The sequence below is a fragment of the Scyliorhinus canicula genome, chromosome 3, assembly GCF_902713615.1.
Source record: "Scyliorhinus canicula chromosome 3, sScyCan1.1, whole genome shotgun sequence".
NCBI classification, from domain to species: domain Eukaryota; kingdom Metazoa; phylum Chordata; class Chondrichthyes; order Carcharhiniformes; family Scyliorhinidae; genus Scyliorhinus; species Scyliorhinus canicula.
Window position 1 is genome coordinate 152,668,990 of NC_052148.1, and position 15,695 is coordinate 152,684,684.

The window sequence follows — 15,695 nt, forward strand, 5'->3', positions numbered from 1 at the left end:
CTCTGCACAGACGTGACCCAAGCAGGAATCAAACCTGGGACCCTGGAGCTGTGAAGCAGCATTGATAACCACTATGCTACCGTGCTGCCCCGCCTCAATTTGAAGGCAAAGCTTCGTCTCTACAAGTAATGTTCGGTGGTCACTCCTACCAATACTGTCATGGACAAAAGCATCTGCAACAGTTAGATTGGTGAGGCTGAGATCATTGGATTTTTTTTCTTGTTGGTTCGCTCACCCCCTGCTGTAGTCTCAATCTAGCAGCCATGATCTTTAAACTATCTCAGTCGTAATGGTGCTACTGAGCCACTCTTGGTGATGAACATTGAAGTCCCCATCAGACTGCATTCTGTGTCCTTGCCAACCTTCCAGTTGGTGTTCAACATGGAGTACTGATTCACCAATTGGTCGGTGGGGTGTGGTAGGTGATGATTGGTAGGAGAAGGTTTCCTTGTCCATGTTTGACCTGATTCCAAAAGGGTTCATGGGATCCAGAGCCATTGCTGAGGAGAATCCAGGTATACCTGTATACCAATGTGTCGCCGACTCTAGTGGGCCTGTCCTGTCGGTGGAACAGGACATACGCAGGCATGGTGATAGTGGTGTCTGGGACATTGTAAGGTATGATTCTGTGATTATGGCCTTGTCAGGCTGTTGCTTGTCTAGTTTATGGGACAGTTATTCCAATCATAGAATCCCTACAGTCCAGAGAAAGCCCATTTTGTCCATTGAGTCTGCACCGACCCTCTGAAAGATAACCCTAACCGAGGCTCACTTTCCCACCTCATCTCCATAACCCCACCATAACCGTTTGGATACTAAGGAGCAATTTAGCATGGTCAATCCATCTAACCTACACATCTTTGGACTGTGGGAGGAAACCGGAGCATCTGGAGGAAATTCATGCAGACATGATAAGTAAGTGCAAAGTCCACAGTCACCCAAGGCCTGAAATGAAGCCGGGTCCTTGACGTTGTGAGGCAGCAGTGCTAACCACATGGCGCCCATGCCACCCTAACTTTGACACATGATGTTAGTAGGGAGGACTTTGCAGATTAATGGGGCTGGGCTTTCTTTGGTTGTTTCCATTGTCTTGGTCAATGTGGGTGGTCCGGCTGGTTTCATTTCTTTCTTCTTAGACTTTGTAGCAGTTTAATATTGTTGAGTGGCTTGTTTTTACTCTACTGAAACTTGCTTTTAAACACAGATTCATTAATTCAATTTAAATTCCACCAGCTGCTGTCTTGGGATTTGAACACATGTTCATAGAGCAGCCTGGGCCTCTGGATTACAACTTCAGTGACATTACCAGTGCAACCTTCCTACGGATAACTAAGGACGGGCAACAAAGGTTAGGATCAGCCGCAACGTCTATATATGCTGTGATGCCTCCCATAATAATTTTTCAACACCTCATTCATGCATGAATAATAGCAACTTTGATGAGATAATACAAGGTTTTTGCTAGTCAAGCCAACATCCTTTAGCAAACGGTAATATTTTCAAGACCAAAGAATTTGTTTTAAGAAAAAATTAATGGAAGATAACGAAGTGGATGAAGACTTGGTTGAGAAAATACCATTGTCCCTAATTAAATTGTATGGTGATTTTGTCATTAATCCCTTTATACCAACTTAGCAACGTCAGCAATATTTTGCAACTCCGAATATGTCGATGGAAATATCTCCACAGCAGTTTAGCCAAGTATATGCCATAATAAAAATGAAAAATTTGAGGGGGTCTAATTAAAATCAGGGGCGGGATTCTCCCCTACCCGGCGGGGCGGGGGTCCTGGCGTAGCGGAGTGGCGCCAACCACTCCAGCGTCGGGCCTCCCCAAAGGTGCGGAATTCTCCGCACCTTTGGGGGCTAGGCCCGCGCCGGAGCGGTTGGCACCATGCCGACTGACGCCAAAACCGGCACCAACGGCCTTTGACGCCCGCCGCTGACGTCACCACCGGCGCATGCCTGCTGGGGGATTCGCTTCCGCCTCCGCCATGATGTAGGCCGTGGCTGCGGCGGAAGAGAAAGGGTGCCCCCACGGTACTGGCCCGCCCGCCCGCCGATCGATGGGCCCCGATCGCGGGTCTGGCCACTGTGGGGTCCGATCGCCCCACGCCCCCCCCAGGACCCCGGGGGCCCGCTCGCGCCGCCGATCCCTCCGCCACCAGAGGTGGTTCAAACCTCGGCAGCGGGAGAGGCCTCCCAGCGGCGGGACTTCGACCCCACGCGGGCCGGAGAATCGCCGCAGGGGGCTTGCCGCTCGACGTGGCGTGATTCCCTCCACCCGGGAATTGGCGGGGGCGGGATTTTCGGCAGCCCCGGGTGATTCTCCGACCCTGTGTGGGTGCGGAGAATTTCCCCCATTCTTCTCATCTTAGGCATGAATATAGCAAAGAATTAAGTCATCAAATCTTCCTTAGCATAATGGCTGTAAATGATCTTTAAAGATTAATGTTGCTGACCCAGAGAACTACACACTCTGTGAACAGATTGTGAAACATTTCTGCTTTCAAAGTTTGAAAACTGAAGTGCGGAAGTTAGTGAGAGTCCCTAAGTTCCAAATTTTTGTAAGAAATTATTTTGGTTTTTTTGGCTTTATGTATCATTTTTACTGTAGATTTTCTTAGAATGAGAGGGCTGGCATATGAGGGGTGATGGAATTGAATGGACCTATGTAATAATAATATTGTCACAAGTAGGCTTCAATTAAGTTACTGTGAAAAGCCCCTGGTCTCCACATTCCAGCCCCTGTTCGGGGAGGCTGGTACGGGAATTGAACCCGTGATGCTGGCCTTGTTCTGCTTTACAAGCCAGCTGTTTAGCCCACTGTGCTAAACCAGCCCCTCCTGAGTTTCAAAGAATGCAAGGTGCTGTGATTGAAAGGCATAAAACTCATACGGGGATTAACAGTGTAAATGCCGAAGCAGTTTCGCTCGACTGGAGACTCTAGACAAGGGGTCATAGTCTCAGGATAATGGGTCAGACTGAGATGAGGAGCGATTTTGTCACTCAGAGGGCTGTGAATCTTCAGAGTTTTCTACCCCTGAGGGTTATGGATTCTCTGTCAATAAATCAATATTCAGGGCAGCACGGTGGCCTAGTGGTTAGCACAACCGCCTCACGGCGCTGAGGTCCCAGGTTCAATCCCGGCTCTGGGTCACTGTCTGTGTGGAGTTTGCACATTCTCCCTGTGTCTGCGTGGGTTTTGCCCCCACAACCCAAAAATGTGCAGAGTAGGTGAATTGGCCATGCTAAATTGCCCCTTAATTGGAAAAAATAATTGGGTAATCTGAATTTATTTTTTTTAAAAATCAAAAAAAAAAAATCAATATTCAAGATTGAGATTGCTTGATGTTTGGGCTCTCATGGAACCAAGGGATATGGCGGTATGGTGCGAAAGTGGGGCTGATGTAACAGTCCAGCCATGGTGTTATTGAATGGTGAAGCCTGTCTAAGAGGCATATGTCTGATGGCTGCTCACATTTCATATATTTTTAATGTATGTAGAACTGCAATAAATGCTTTTGATAAGCAGAAGTCAGAGAATTTGAGCGGTTGATATAGATCCAGAAAAAAAGGCATTGTTTTGTGCAAAATATAACAATTTCTGGTTGTCTCTATCACCCTAGGCATGCTTAAGCAAATTTTGCCCCATCTGAAAGGGTATAAATACAATGCACAGGCTTCTTGAGATGCTAGGTTGCAATTTATTCAGATTAAGTTCCCACTCTGAGTCTGATAAATATTCAAAATGAGTCAATTTTCAAAGGTAGTTCGGCTTGATGGAAAAGCATGATTATATTTTTGGCTCCTTTACCCCTTTGATTGTAGATATATTTTGGGCTGAATCTTCAACTTCAGTAAGGCCATGAAGTGGGCAGGATTGGATTACCCACCCATTTTCATTGTCAAACAATTTATTAAAATAGGAAATGAGCTTGTGAATAATAGCAGAGACATAACTTATTAATTTGCAATTGCTGTTAAACTTTAGTACCTTTGGTACAATATAAAAATATGGTTCACAATTCCTCTGCTAAATTGTTGACTATAATTACTCATTGTATGGTCGTCTTTGGATTATTCCATTCTCTTCGGAGATTCCAGTAAAATTAAATGGTTGAAATGTTCAGGATAATAAACAATCCTGAAAATAGTCACTGGAGTCAAGCAGTAATTTAAATATCTGTTAATTCAAATGCTGGCAGATAGATCAATCAAAAAAACACGCACAATGGGGTCCAATTTTGCTTCTGGGCTACGAGCAGGAGAAGCAGGTTGCTGAGTTCTCCATTCTGGTGGAGAGGATGTTTATGGGATTTATTATGAATTCCTGCTATAACTCTGGGAGATCATTAGAACTTTTGGGAAAATGGTGTAAACAGAAAACCTTAGTGCCTTTTATCAAGTAACGTGTCCACGGCGCTTTGAGTGTTTTCATCCAAAGGTTTGACAGTGGGCTACATAAAGTGATATGAGGACGGATGAGCAAAAGCTTGGTGAAAGAGATACAGTTATGAAGGATCTTAAAGGAGAAGAGAGAGGTAGAGAAGCAATGAGGTTTAGTGAGGCAATTCCAGAGCTTAGGGCCTGAAGGCACAGCCAATGGATGAGCAATGAAAATCTGAGATATTCAAAAATGCAGAATTAGAAGTTTACAGAAATCTCAGCTGATTTTGGCACTATGAGTCAGATGTTCCGCAATGAAGAAAATTAGTGGTGAATACATAATGGGGAGGATTCTGTGCTGCCCTTCACCTGTAGCTGTGAAGAATCGTGTGTCAGGGAAACAATGGGCACCAATGCTATTCCGATGCTTCAGACCCCGCATGTAGTGGAATCGAGGTTCGCACCCCACACCAGCGGGACAATGAAAATGGGTCATTTGAACCCAATTGCACACTATCAATGTGCTGGACAGCAGATTGTCAATGCCTCTGTGATTTTCTGTCCCTCTCAGCTGGGATTCACATGGATACAGATTAGTACAAGTATTTGCCAGCATCAGCATGTCCCTGACATGGTGGGCCCCGTGGCAGGCCAAGGGGGTAGATATTGAAGGTAGGTTCCCCAAAAATTCACCGGAGGGCCCCTTACCCCGTAACGCAATTCCTGCCCACCCTGCCCCCCAGCCCTCATCAGACCCCACCTCACCAGACCCCCCCATCTGACCCCCAACAACAGATCTTCACACTTGAATGTATGTCAAGTACCCTGCTCTGAACCTAACGCCATGTTTCAAAACATCTCGCTGTCCTGACCACATCAAGAGCAGTTAAGTTCTTTCCGCTGAGAAAAGGTGGAAGTGAAAGCACTTATCTCCCAGATGTTTATAGATGTTACGGTTAGGTTTAAAGTAGGTACTTCAGAGGCGTTGAAGTGTGAAGGAAAATTTAAAAAATACTCCAGACATCTGGCTGTCTGGAAGCTATTACCCTGTCAGTTTCAGCCTACTAGAAGCTATTTCTCTTTGAAAGTGAACAGAAGCCTGTAAGTGAAAAAGCAGTGATTTTCAGTTTCTGCCTCGACTGCTCTTTAGATTCCAGCAGGGGATGACTGATGGGGTGGGTCCCTGATATTGGGGGGGGTCATCTGATGGGCTGTCTCTGATCTGGGGGCTCTCTGTTGGGGGTCTGATGGGTGGTCTGGTGGTGGGTTCTTGGGGGTGCGGCCTGGTGGGGGGGTCTCTAATGGGGGGGTCAATGGGGTGGGTCGGGTCGGGTCACCTTCTTGAGTGCGTGCTTTGGGGTGGGTCACCCAGCAATTCCCATGGTTAGGGGAGGTGGGGAGGATGCTCCTACCTGGCAGCCGAAGTCAGGATTTGCATTGTGGGGAAAGGAGGCCAGTCTCTAGACCTTGCTATCAGGCTGCTGCTCAAATGGTGGCCCTATAACAGGATTCAGATTGGAATCCCTTGCGCTCCCAACCATGCATAGATTTGTATGGCTGGGGCGAGTGAATCACTTCTTGGCATCATTCCTAGCGCCAGTGCATGGGTTATTCAGGTCCCACACGGCGGGACCTGGAAGGTGAGTGTGCAGGGGACCATCCTGGAAGGGGGGGGGGGGGGGAGGGGATCCGACCCTGGGGGTGGCCCCCACAGTGGCCTGGCCCACGATCGGGGCCTACCGATCGGCGGGTGGGCTGGTTCCATGAGGTCCTACTTTACTCCGTGCAGGGCCCCGGTAGGGCTCCGGCATATTGCCCGGGGGCTGGCGCAGAGAAGGGAGCCCCCGCGCATGCACGGAAATGATTCGAGCCGTGTTTCGCCTGCGTGTGAAATACACTGGCCGTTCCGCGCATGCGCGGACTCGCGCGGGCCGTTCTGCACCAGTTGGAGCTGAGGGGACCACTCCGGCACCAACTTAGCCCCCTAGAAAGGGGAGAATTCCTCACTTTCGGGGGCCATTGACGCAGCAGTCGTTGGCGCCGGTTTTCACGCCGGCGTGGGGACATAGCCGGATTATTAGAGAATCCCACCCATAATCTCCCAAACGAAGAATCCAGCCCAATATGAATCTGGAGATGTTGTAATGCAGCAGACTTAGGTTTTTAGGCAACATGGGAAAACAATTGAAGTCTCTGGAAGATAGAAGGATGTATTTACGTTTCAAAGTAGCGTAAGTCAGAATGTGAATGAGACGAGAAAGCAGGGCAGTGGAAAAGGAATAGATAACACCATTGAAGTGTCAGCTATCAAGAGTTTTGTAAATGTTAGAGGCTTTACAGTTAAATGTTGATGTTTCAGAAAGAACTTCCTCTCCCTTACTGGAAAGAGTAAAAAGAAGCAAACTATTTCTACTGGATGAAGGTTTGAGAAAAAAAGGGTATAGACTATAAGTGCACGATATCTAGAACAGAGAGTATTAAAAACAATACCACATGAAGAATTGCAAGCCACCTGATTATTTTTGAGAACCTGATGGATATTCAGATTAATTGCCCATTAAACTTGACACAAAGTTAAGTCTGGTAATTAAGAGCCAAATACCTTTTATGTTTTTGATGCAATTCTCGTCATCGTCTCTGGAACACAAATGGAACAACTGAAACTGTTCATTCCTTCAAGTAATGAATTATTAGTAAAGATTTAAAAATGTCATATATAATGGGCGAGATTCTCCATCAGGATGTTGTGGGGAGGTGGGTGACCCTCAGTTGGGCACGGATGGTACTTACCAGCGTGACCTTGGCATAGTGGGCCTCGAGTTGGGACAAGGGGTAACCCCTTGAGGGGGTTGTAATGAGAGCCATGCTGGTAGAGACGACAAGTGATCCACGCTCACGTGACTCCCGGCCGCAGGGACCGGAGAATCACGGAGGGCAGAGCATAGGGTGCCAGGCCCAGTAAATGGTGCAAATGGTTCATTAAGACCAATTTGCATTCATTTACATCCTCCCATTGGCACATGGTCGCGGATCTCAATCCCGCCGTTAGCAGGGAGTCGGAGCATCATGATCGGGTCGCCACTCCGTGTCAATCCCGATTTTACTCCGACTCTCGATTCTCCGTCCAATAGCAGGATTGCCTCTGCAATCTCACATATTCTCCATCATCCATAAATTTGCTTGGCAAGGAACATTGAATTGCTTGCTGGTTTGCGCTCCCAAGGGGATCGTAAACCAGTTGCAATTCACCTCCACTGGGATAACATAGGGTGTGATTCACTGGCCTTGTTATGCTCTTACTCAAGCAAAATAAGGCCGGTGAAGAGCAGATGTGGCAGAAAGTGAGAACCCCACCATGTGCTAAACAGTTTGCGATACAACCGACCCACTCCTGTCGGTGAAATCGGGATCTCGCCGTACTGTGGCGAGAAACAAATTATCACCATTTAAGCCCTATTTCCATACAATTAACAGGTGTGACCCCATATCCAACAGCCTCCCGTCATTCATCAACCACCCCAGCAAGTGCTCACCTGCCGCCGATTAGTACTCCGTTGGAAAAAAGTGAACCTGGCAGAAGGGCTTCAGTGGGGAGCTGAGGAGGTGAGTAACTACCTTTGCTCACAGGCAAAGAGCCTGGGGGTGCTGGGTTTGCCACCCCAATGCTCAGTTGGGGACCTTCAGCTGGGGATGGGGGAACCTCCACAGGAATGGGCCATCAATGAAGTGTAGGGGAGGCGCTGGGAGACGCAACCAGGGGGCAACTGCACGCGGCACCACCATCCCGACCCCTGGATCATGTGTACCCATTCAGGGGGCAAATCCTGTCCCTGCCTGTCTGCCCCAACGACCACCCACATCCCACACTGGCTGCTGAGGCCTCTGGCTGTGCAACTCAACGCTATTGCTAATAGGGAATTGGCAATCGTGATTAAGTGAACACTTCACACAAGCAATGTGGATTTCCTTGGGTGGGTGGGGTCATGTAGCATGTGGAAGTCATGTCCTAGCATCCCAATCACACCTTGATGCCTGGACACTATGCTTGAAAACTGCGGGAGTCAACACCACACATGCCAACAGCTAACATCTGAACACCCAGGGAATGGGACACAGCTCCGGGACATATCCATGGCTGGAGAGTGGTTGTGCCTGGGGAGGGTGGGGGGGGGGTGGGGGGGGGGGGGTGGGGGGTGTGGGGGGGGGGGAATGCCCTGGAGAGATTGGTTGACCCACATTGTGGAAGATGTGACAGAGGCATCATACTAGTTGCACACAAATATGTTTATTGTGTTTTACAATTCCCCACCCTCCCGATGGTGCTGACCCCTCCCCCCCCCCCCAGCCCACTGCCTCCCCCGGTGCCCTCAGTAATCCTTGATGTGCTTTGGCCCTCCTAGATCTACCAATACGTCTAGGTGGGTCCCGAGGATGCACATCTGAGATGGAGGCAGCCACCTGCTTACCATGTCCTGTGACTTTCGATGCCCTTGGCGTGCACCCACTGCGAGCTCTGAGACCGGAGGCCCCGGCACATTGTCGATGGCACATGCACAGCCGTGCAGCCCTGTCCCATGTACTGGCTGTGAGATGTAGCTTCATCAGAGGGGTGGAACTCAGGGGAGCTGATGGCCACCGTCGTCACTCCATGGGACGGGTCTGAGTTGCCACCCAGCGCCCCCATCCTCCTCTGCTTGTTAGGCCCTGGGGTTAACCTTGGGACAGAAGGAGGCTAGTTCCAGCACCGGCTGCTGCTGCATCATCTGGCTCTGCCAGCCCTGGCAGTTCCCCATGGTCTGCACCATCGTGTCGATGCCCTCGGTGATGCTCCTCAGTGAATGGTCCATGTTCTGCAGTGCCTCAGCAATGCCCAGCTGCAACTGGGACAAGCTCCGCAGCACCTCGGGGACATGTCGCCCAGAACCTCACCAAGGTCAGTCTGGTACTGGGTCAAATCCCCCAGTGAGTTGGACATTCTGCCGAGACCCTCAGCCATGGCCGTCACCGACCGTGCAACACCTTGGACACCTTCACTATGGCGCTGATGTTGTGCCACAGACTCTCCACTGTGGTCGCCACCCTAACAGTGTTGGCCTTGGCACCACGTATACTGGTGACATTTCCTGTGCCCATAGCCTCTGGGACAACCTCCAAGCAGCTATGGATCTGCTGGAGAAACACTGACATCTTCCTCTGAATGTCCTGGCTGCACACTAATATCTCCATCAGCTCTGGAAAACCTCTTCCATCAGCTCAGCAACAGTCTGGGACCCAGCTGGGTCCTGGATCCAGCAAAACTCCGACTGCTGTAAAAGCAAATTACTGCGGATGCTGGAATCTGAAACGAAAGAGAAAATGCTGGAAAATCTCAGCAGGTCTGGCAGCATCTGTAGGGAGAGAAAAGAGCGAACATTTGAGGTCCGATGACTCTTTGTCAAAGCCTGGGGGTTTCCTGCCTCCTCTCGATGATAGCAGCAGCTGTCAGGTGTTCACCAGATTGTGCCCCAGAAGCCAGAACCACTAATATTTCCCACGGAGGTGTGTGTATCTGCGCTGGTGGAGGGTGGGGATGACAGTTTGTGACTCGACTATTACGGTGGCATCCTCGGAGCTCTCCTACAAGGTGTTCTCCTGGGAGGCTAGAGGGGGGGCCACCAGGATGGGCCGGTGCAATCAGCTGGAGGACCTTTGGGAGAATGGTCATGTGGTCAGTGGGAGGGATGGGTCAGTCAGTGAGGCAATAACAACTCACGTTTGACAGGTTCTTCAGGGGGAGCCTGGTGGTTTCTCACCTTTGCGACGTCGGCCAGCCTCTGTGTTGGTGACGGCTCTGTCCTTGGCCACCCCAGTCACCTCCAGTGCCTGCTCCTCAAAGGTGGTGAGGATTCTGATGTCCGGCACACCACCGCCAGTCTGGGACCTCTCCCGGCGATTGTGGGAGAGCTCTTCCTGAGGAGTCACATAGAGGGCGTCGTTAGCCACACGCTGGTTCACTGTGGTGGTTGTGGGTAGGGGTGGTGAAGTGAGGGTTGGGGAGGGGTTGAAGGGGAGAGGTGTGGAATGAAGTTTGGGGGTCGCAGGGAGAGTTGGGATGTGGATGCTCCCATGGGGGTGGAAAGGTCTCGGGTGTTGGGGGGGGGGGGGGGGGGGGGGGGGGGGGGGGGGGGGGCGCGTGCGGTGTTGGTGTCTGCTCACTCATGCTGCCCAGATCGTTGACTTTTTTCCTGCACTGGAGGCCACTCCTCCTGGTCACACTTCCGCTGCTCACAGCTACCACCACCTCATCCCAGGCGCAAGGCTGCCCTATGGCTGAGCCTCCTGGACCCTCAGGGGGAACAGGACATTCCCCCTGGCCTTGCATAGTTCTAGCAGCCTGCCCAGGGTCTGCATCCCCCAATCCTGGGGCCGGTCTCCTGGGTGCCAGTGTGTGAGCTGGCTGGGATTGGCTGAGCAAAGTGCTGCTTTAGTGCTGCTCAACCTGTTAGTGGGGGGCTGGCGAACGCGGTATCAGCAAATCAGCTGGCGATCCCTTCATTTCAAGCAAAAAGCCCGTGAGGTCTCGTTAAGTGGAGCATTAATGTTGAATAGCCTTGCCAGCCTCACTGGTCGAGTGCTAGGAAGCTTGTGACAATTCCCTCAGCTACAATATGAATCATAGAATATACAGTGCAGAAGGAGGCCATTCGGGCCCATTGAGTCGGCACTGGCCCTTGGAAAGAGCACACTACTTAAGCCCACACCTCCACCCTATCCCTGTTTTGCCAGTAACCCTAGCTAACCTTTAGACACTAATGGCAATTTAACATGACCAATCTACCTAACCGCTGCCCAATCTCTGAACTGTGGGAGGAAACCGAGCACCCGGAGGAAACCCACGCAGACACGGGGAGAAAGTGCAAAACTCCACACAGACGCGTCACCTGAGGCCGGAATTGAACCTAGGTCCCTGGAGCTGTGAGGCAGCAGTGCTAACCACTGTGCCACCGAGCTACCCCTTACTTAGAAATACTTAGAAATCGTTCCGGAGAATCGCGCCCAACAGTTTTACATTTTCCTTTGTGTTTCTTTTCTTCTCTCTCTCTAATCCAGTCTTTCTTTTCTCTTTTTTCCCTCTTTCTGTACCGAACTCACTCTGTTTCACCCAATCTCATTTGTACAAGTTCTGGGTTCCAATCACTGCCAACCAAGGACTTGTAACAAAAGTTACTAAGCCTCTAAGCGCATTTCCTCCACTCCTCTTACTTTCTCAATACTTAGAATATCCTTGGTTAAGGAGATATATTGTTGGTCCCAACGTTCACCATTGTCCTAGATGTCTTGTCACCCTTGCTCCCTCTTTATCTGCTCATACTTCCAGCAAGATACAACACAAAAGGTTTTTGAGATGAAGGGGACAGAAAATCAATATTTCTATCGGCGTAAGCTGCAAAATGCCCCATTCTGGCAATTCATTGCTCCTGAGAATCCTATGGATAGTAGGTGCAGTTCACCAAATCTGGAATACCAGCATGTCATCAAACTTGATTCTAGCTAATGCATAATCACGCTTCCCAATGTTTGCTCAGCCCCTGACATTGGTATCTCTGCTGTCACAATTGCATGTTTCAAATATGGCAATGATCTTTTGAGGACAGGAAGCTCCATCTGTCCTGTTTCTGCTTCTCCAACCTGTTTCTATCACTGTTTTATTGTTCTAATCTCAAAGTATGTCCTTCTACTACTTCTCGATACACTCACGCATAAAGTGCAAGTATTGTTACATCTGTAATATTGGTATTGCTACTTGTTGCTGTGTAACAAATTTGATAGACCTGTTCCCAGTGGCTTTAATTCATTTCAATTATTTCTGTGGCTGCTGTCAGCTTATTTTTTTTCTCCAGTGTAGAAGTTGCATTTTTGTTCATTGTATGTGGGTTGTGCTTTTGCTCTGTGATACTTATCCTTCTAGTGTATTCCTGATACTTTTAAGTCTTCCACCCACCAGTCACTACAAAGGAGCATATTTTGTTCATTTTGAATTTGAATTAGAAAACCATTGTGAGGTACAGAACACACTGTGGTAACCTAGTAACACAGTTAAACAGCCAAATGTGCTCTTCCATGAATCATGTGACTGTTATTTTCACTTCATGGTGTTGCCCTTCTTGCGACCTGAATCAGCATATTTTTAATTGTTGAAGTGTAATAGAATTAAACAGGGGCTGATGTTTGTGGAAGCTTGCTGGAGCTTGCAAAGCAGCAGCAACATATTGATACAAAACATAACACTACCTAATCGGGGTGGTGGGGGGGGGGTGGGGGGGGGCAATGTTGAAGCCCAATGTTCAATTTGAGGCTTCTGTAATTTTTTTTTTCCAATTCTGATGGTTTGATGACCTTTACTGAACCCTTCGATTGAATTATCGCCCTATAACCTTACTCCCCGGTGTCCTCTTATTCTATTGTGAGTCTGCCCGAAAATGGGTTTTTGTTGAAATATGTAGGGATATATTCTTGCAAGGTAAATTGCCAAACATAAAACATTTTTGCTAAAGTGTCCATTTGTATTTATTTTAAAAGTGATACATAGTAAATCAAAATGCTCTTTTAATATAATCTTCAGAAAGGATGAGAGGAATAATTTTTAAAGCATCTTGATTCTACATACACGAGGTCAACAAGATTTTTTCTATCATACAAAACCCGATACTGACTTCCTTTTCTGTTTGCCAGAAAAATATTCCAGTAAACAACACGGCTAGCTTCCTGCACACTATGTTACACATTCCTGTATAATAAATTAGCTGTTCATATCATTTACATGAAAAATAAAAGAGCAGTATAGAACTCACATTTTTCATGGTTGAGAACCATAGCTAAATCAAAAGTTGCCATGAACGTTCCTGTGGAAGCATTAGTGACTCGCTATGTGACAAGTTACGTGCAGATACAGTGGTACAATTAATCAAAGTGCTCCGATACAATGGCGCTAAGTCGAAATATTTCAGTGCCACAGCTTCCACTTGCCTTTGAGCTGTGACATGAACACGTCAAAATTAAAATTCCTGATGAGCAGCAGAGTTGAATAATAACATCACAGCAAGTAGCCTGCAGTGTTGACAAACGAAGTCTCCAAGCTTTATGTGCACCTTTATCTCCGCTTTCAAACTGCTTTGAATTTTTTTTATTCATCGTATCACAAGCAAGACATAAACATTAGCTACACTCGGCGTGAGAAGAGCACTGGTTGCAAGTTTTCTGATAAAATCATTGAAGATGGGGGCTCTGATGGGTACTTTGTCATTCCAGACAAAAGAAAAGAGTCGACGCAAAGGTAGGCAAAGTGATGAACTTGCATTTGTCATGTCATTGCTTGCTGTTGGTAAAGTTTTAATGGACAGCATTAACTCTTGCTGCAAATATAAGCTATACCGGGTTCTCCTGTTTCCTAAAAAGGCCATTTTTAAATAATATTTTATTCCAACTGAGAATCTTGGCAATGTAATTCTATTTTCTAAATACAGACTAAGGACTGGCAACTTAGATAATTTTATAATGATTGTATTGGAAGTTTGTAGTGTATAATAGGCTTTTCATATCAATTACCCTGTTTGCACACCAAATTCTGCAGTTTCTTGGTAATTTCATTTTTCAATGTTCCCTTTGTTACATAAAGCCATCCATGTGCGTGACTCACCTGATATGTTTGCTTTAATATATTGTATTCCAAGTAGCGGGATTGAGGTGGAAAAGCAAAGTTATAGAATTACAAGATCTATTAATGGACTTAGGTAAAGACAGTAAAAATGTCTTTATCTTTGCCATTGCAATTCATGTGGTATTTCACAGCAGAAAATGGGAGGAATGTAACCAGAATTCTCATTGTGCAATCATTTTGGTGAAAACCTTAAATGGTTGAGTGAATGTTGAGTTTGTTCAAATTGCTCACTATATTCTCTAAGATGAACTCTTCCTTAAATCAAAAGGAACTGCTGAAATAATAGTACTAAAGTGGCAGAACTTTTTATATTTATTTGCAGAACACATATATGACAACCTGTGGAAATACACTGCAACTTTCATTTCTTTTACATTCGGATATGCCAGAATAACACTTCAGTTGTCTGTATTCTGTTGATCGAGTTGAAACTACTTTAGTCTCTTCGGGAAACATAGCAGGTCTCCCTTATAGCCCAAGGCTTTGAGTTTGTCATTGATGCTAGATTAGTTTTAAATTCTTAATGTTTTCTTGAAGATATTATTGTTCAAAGGGAGACTGCAAATCAGGAAATACATCATTGGTTTTAGTAAAATTAAAAAGAATTAAAAAATAAAGGACCAGATTTTTTCCTTTGAGATGGGAAGCGAGAATTGGGCCATTTCCCGACTTCATGAACCCACATCCTGAGGGGTTGTGCCTGTTCCAACCAATTTCACCCTCAGAGTGCAGGACAGGGTGATGGAGTGTGGGCTGGATTTGTGTCAGTGGCCTCCAAAGCAAGGCAGAGACAAGAACAAAAGTGTGTGGCTGCTGAGGCACTCAGGTAGAAGTCTTTCCTACATCCTTTGGGATATCCATTCTTTCACCCCCATGCCTTTCATGACGTTTCCATATACCAACATTCCCCTCCAAAGCCCCTCAAGGCATTCAACTCTTTACCCGCCATCCCCCATGTGCACTCAATCACCTCCCATATACCCTTAACACCCATATTCAACCCCACCAGTATCCACTACGCACAGCGCGTCTTGAGCCCTAAAATAACAGTGGGAAGTCTTTGAGATACCATGAAACTCTCAAGATCAACAAACACTCATTCAAGAATCCTCAAATAACTTAATCCTCCTAGCTAGTCATAAAATTGTCAAGGTAAATAAAAGTCACAGTTTCCCTTGACAGCCATGTCAACACTCCTGCTGTGTTAAATCATTAGGTTTGGAGCTCAGCTAAGCATTCACAATGGGATTCTATTGCACAGCTGTATAAATAATGCCTCCAGAGTTGAATACGTTAAAACTTTTGAAGTGAACTAAAGACTTCAACCATTAGTTCAAGCTTAAAGCAAGGGAACAAGCATCTGAGCTGTCAATCAAGAGGTCAGCCAATTATCCAAGCAGAAAAGGAGAACAGTTGACCTATCAAAGACCTCAGCCATTTGTTTACAGGCAGGAGTACAGATTTTCAGAGCTGTCAAATCAATTAAAAGATTAAATCCAAGGGATTAAAGCCAGCCCCCTCTATAGTGATTGATTGATAGGGAATTAAAAGGTAAGTACTATTATATAGTCCAGCATTGTGAAAGTGGAAGAGTGTTCAGATCCATTAGA

At 47.1% G+C, this 15,695-nt stretch overlaps 1 protein-coding gene across 3 annotated transcripts in view; it reads left to right on the forward strand.

Moving 5' to 3' along the window:
* Window positions 1–15,695, forward strand: part of kcnip4 (Kv channel interacting protein 4) — a 1,191,104-nt gene that overhangs the window by 366,055 nt on the left and 809,354 nt on the right. The window contains exon 1 of one of the 3 annotated variants that reach the window (XM_038791492.1): window positions 12,840–13,701. The exons of the other annotated variants lie outside the window; for them this stretch is intronic. Within the exon in view, the coding sequence (XP_038647420.1) occupies window positions 13,644–13,701 (58 nt within the window). The 5' untranslated portion in view covers window positions 12,840–13,643. Of the gene's footprint in view, window positions 1–12,839; window positions 13,702–15,695 lie in introns of those variants that run through there. 3 annotated transcript variants of the gene reach the window in all.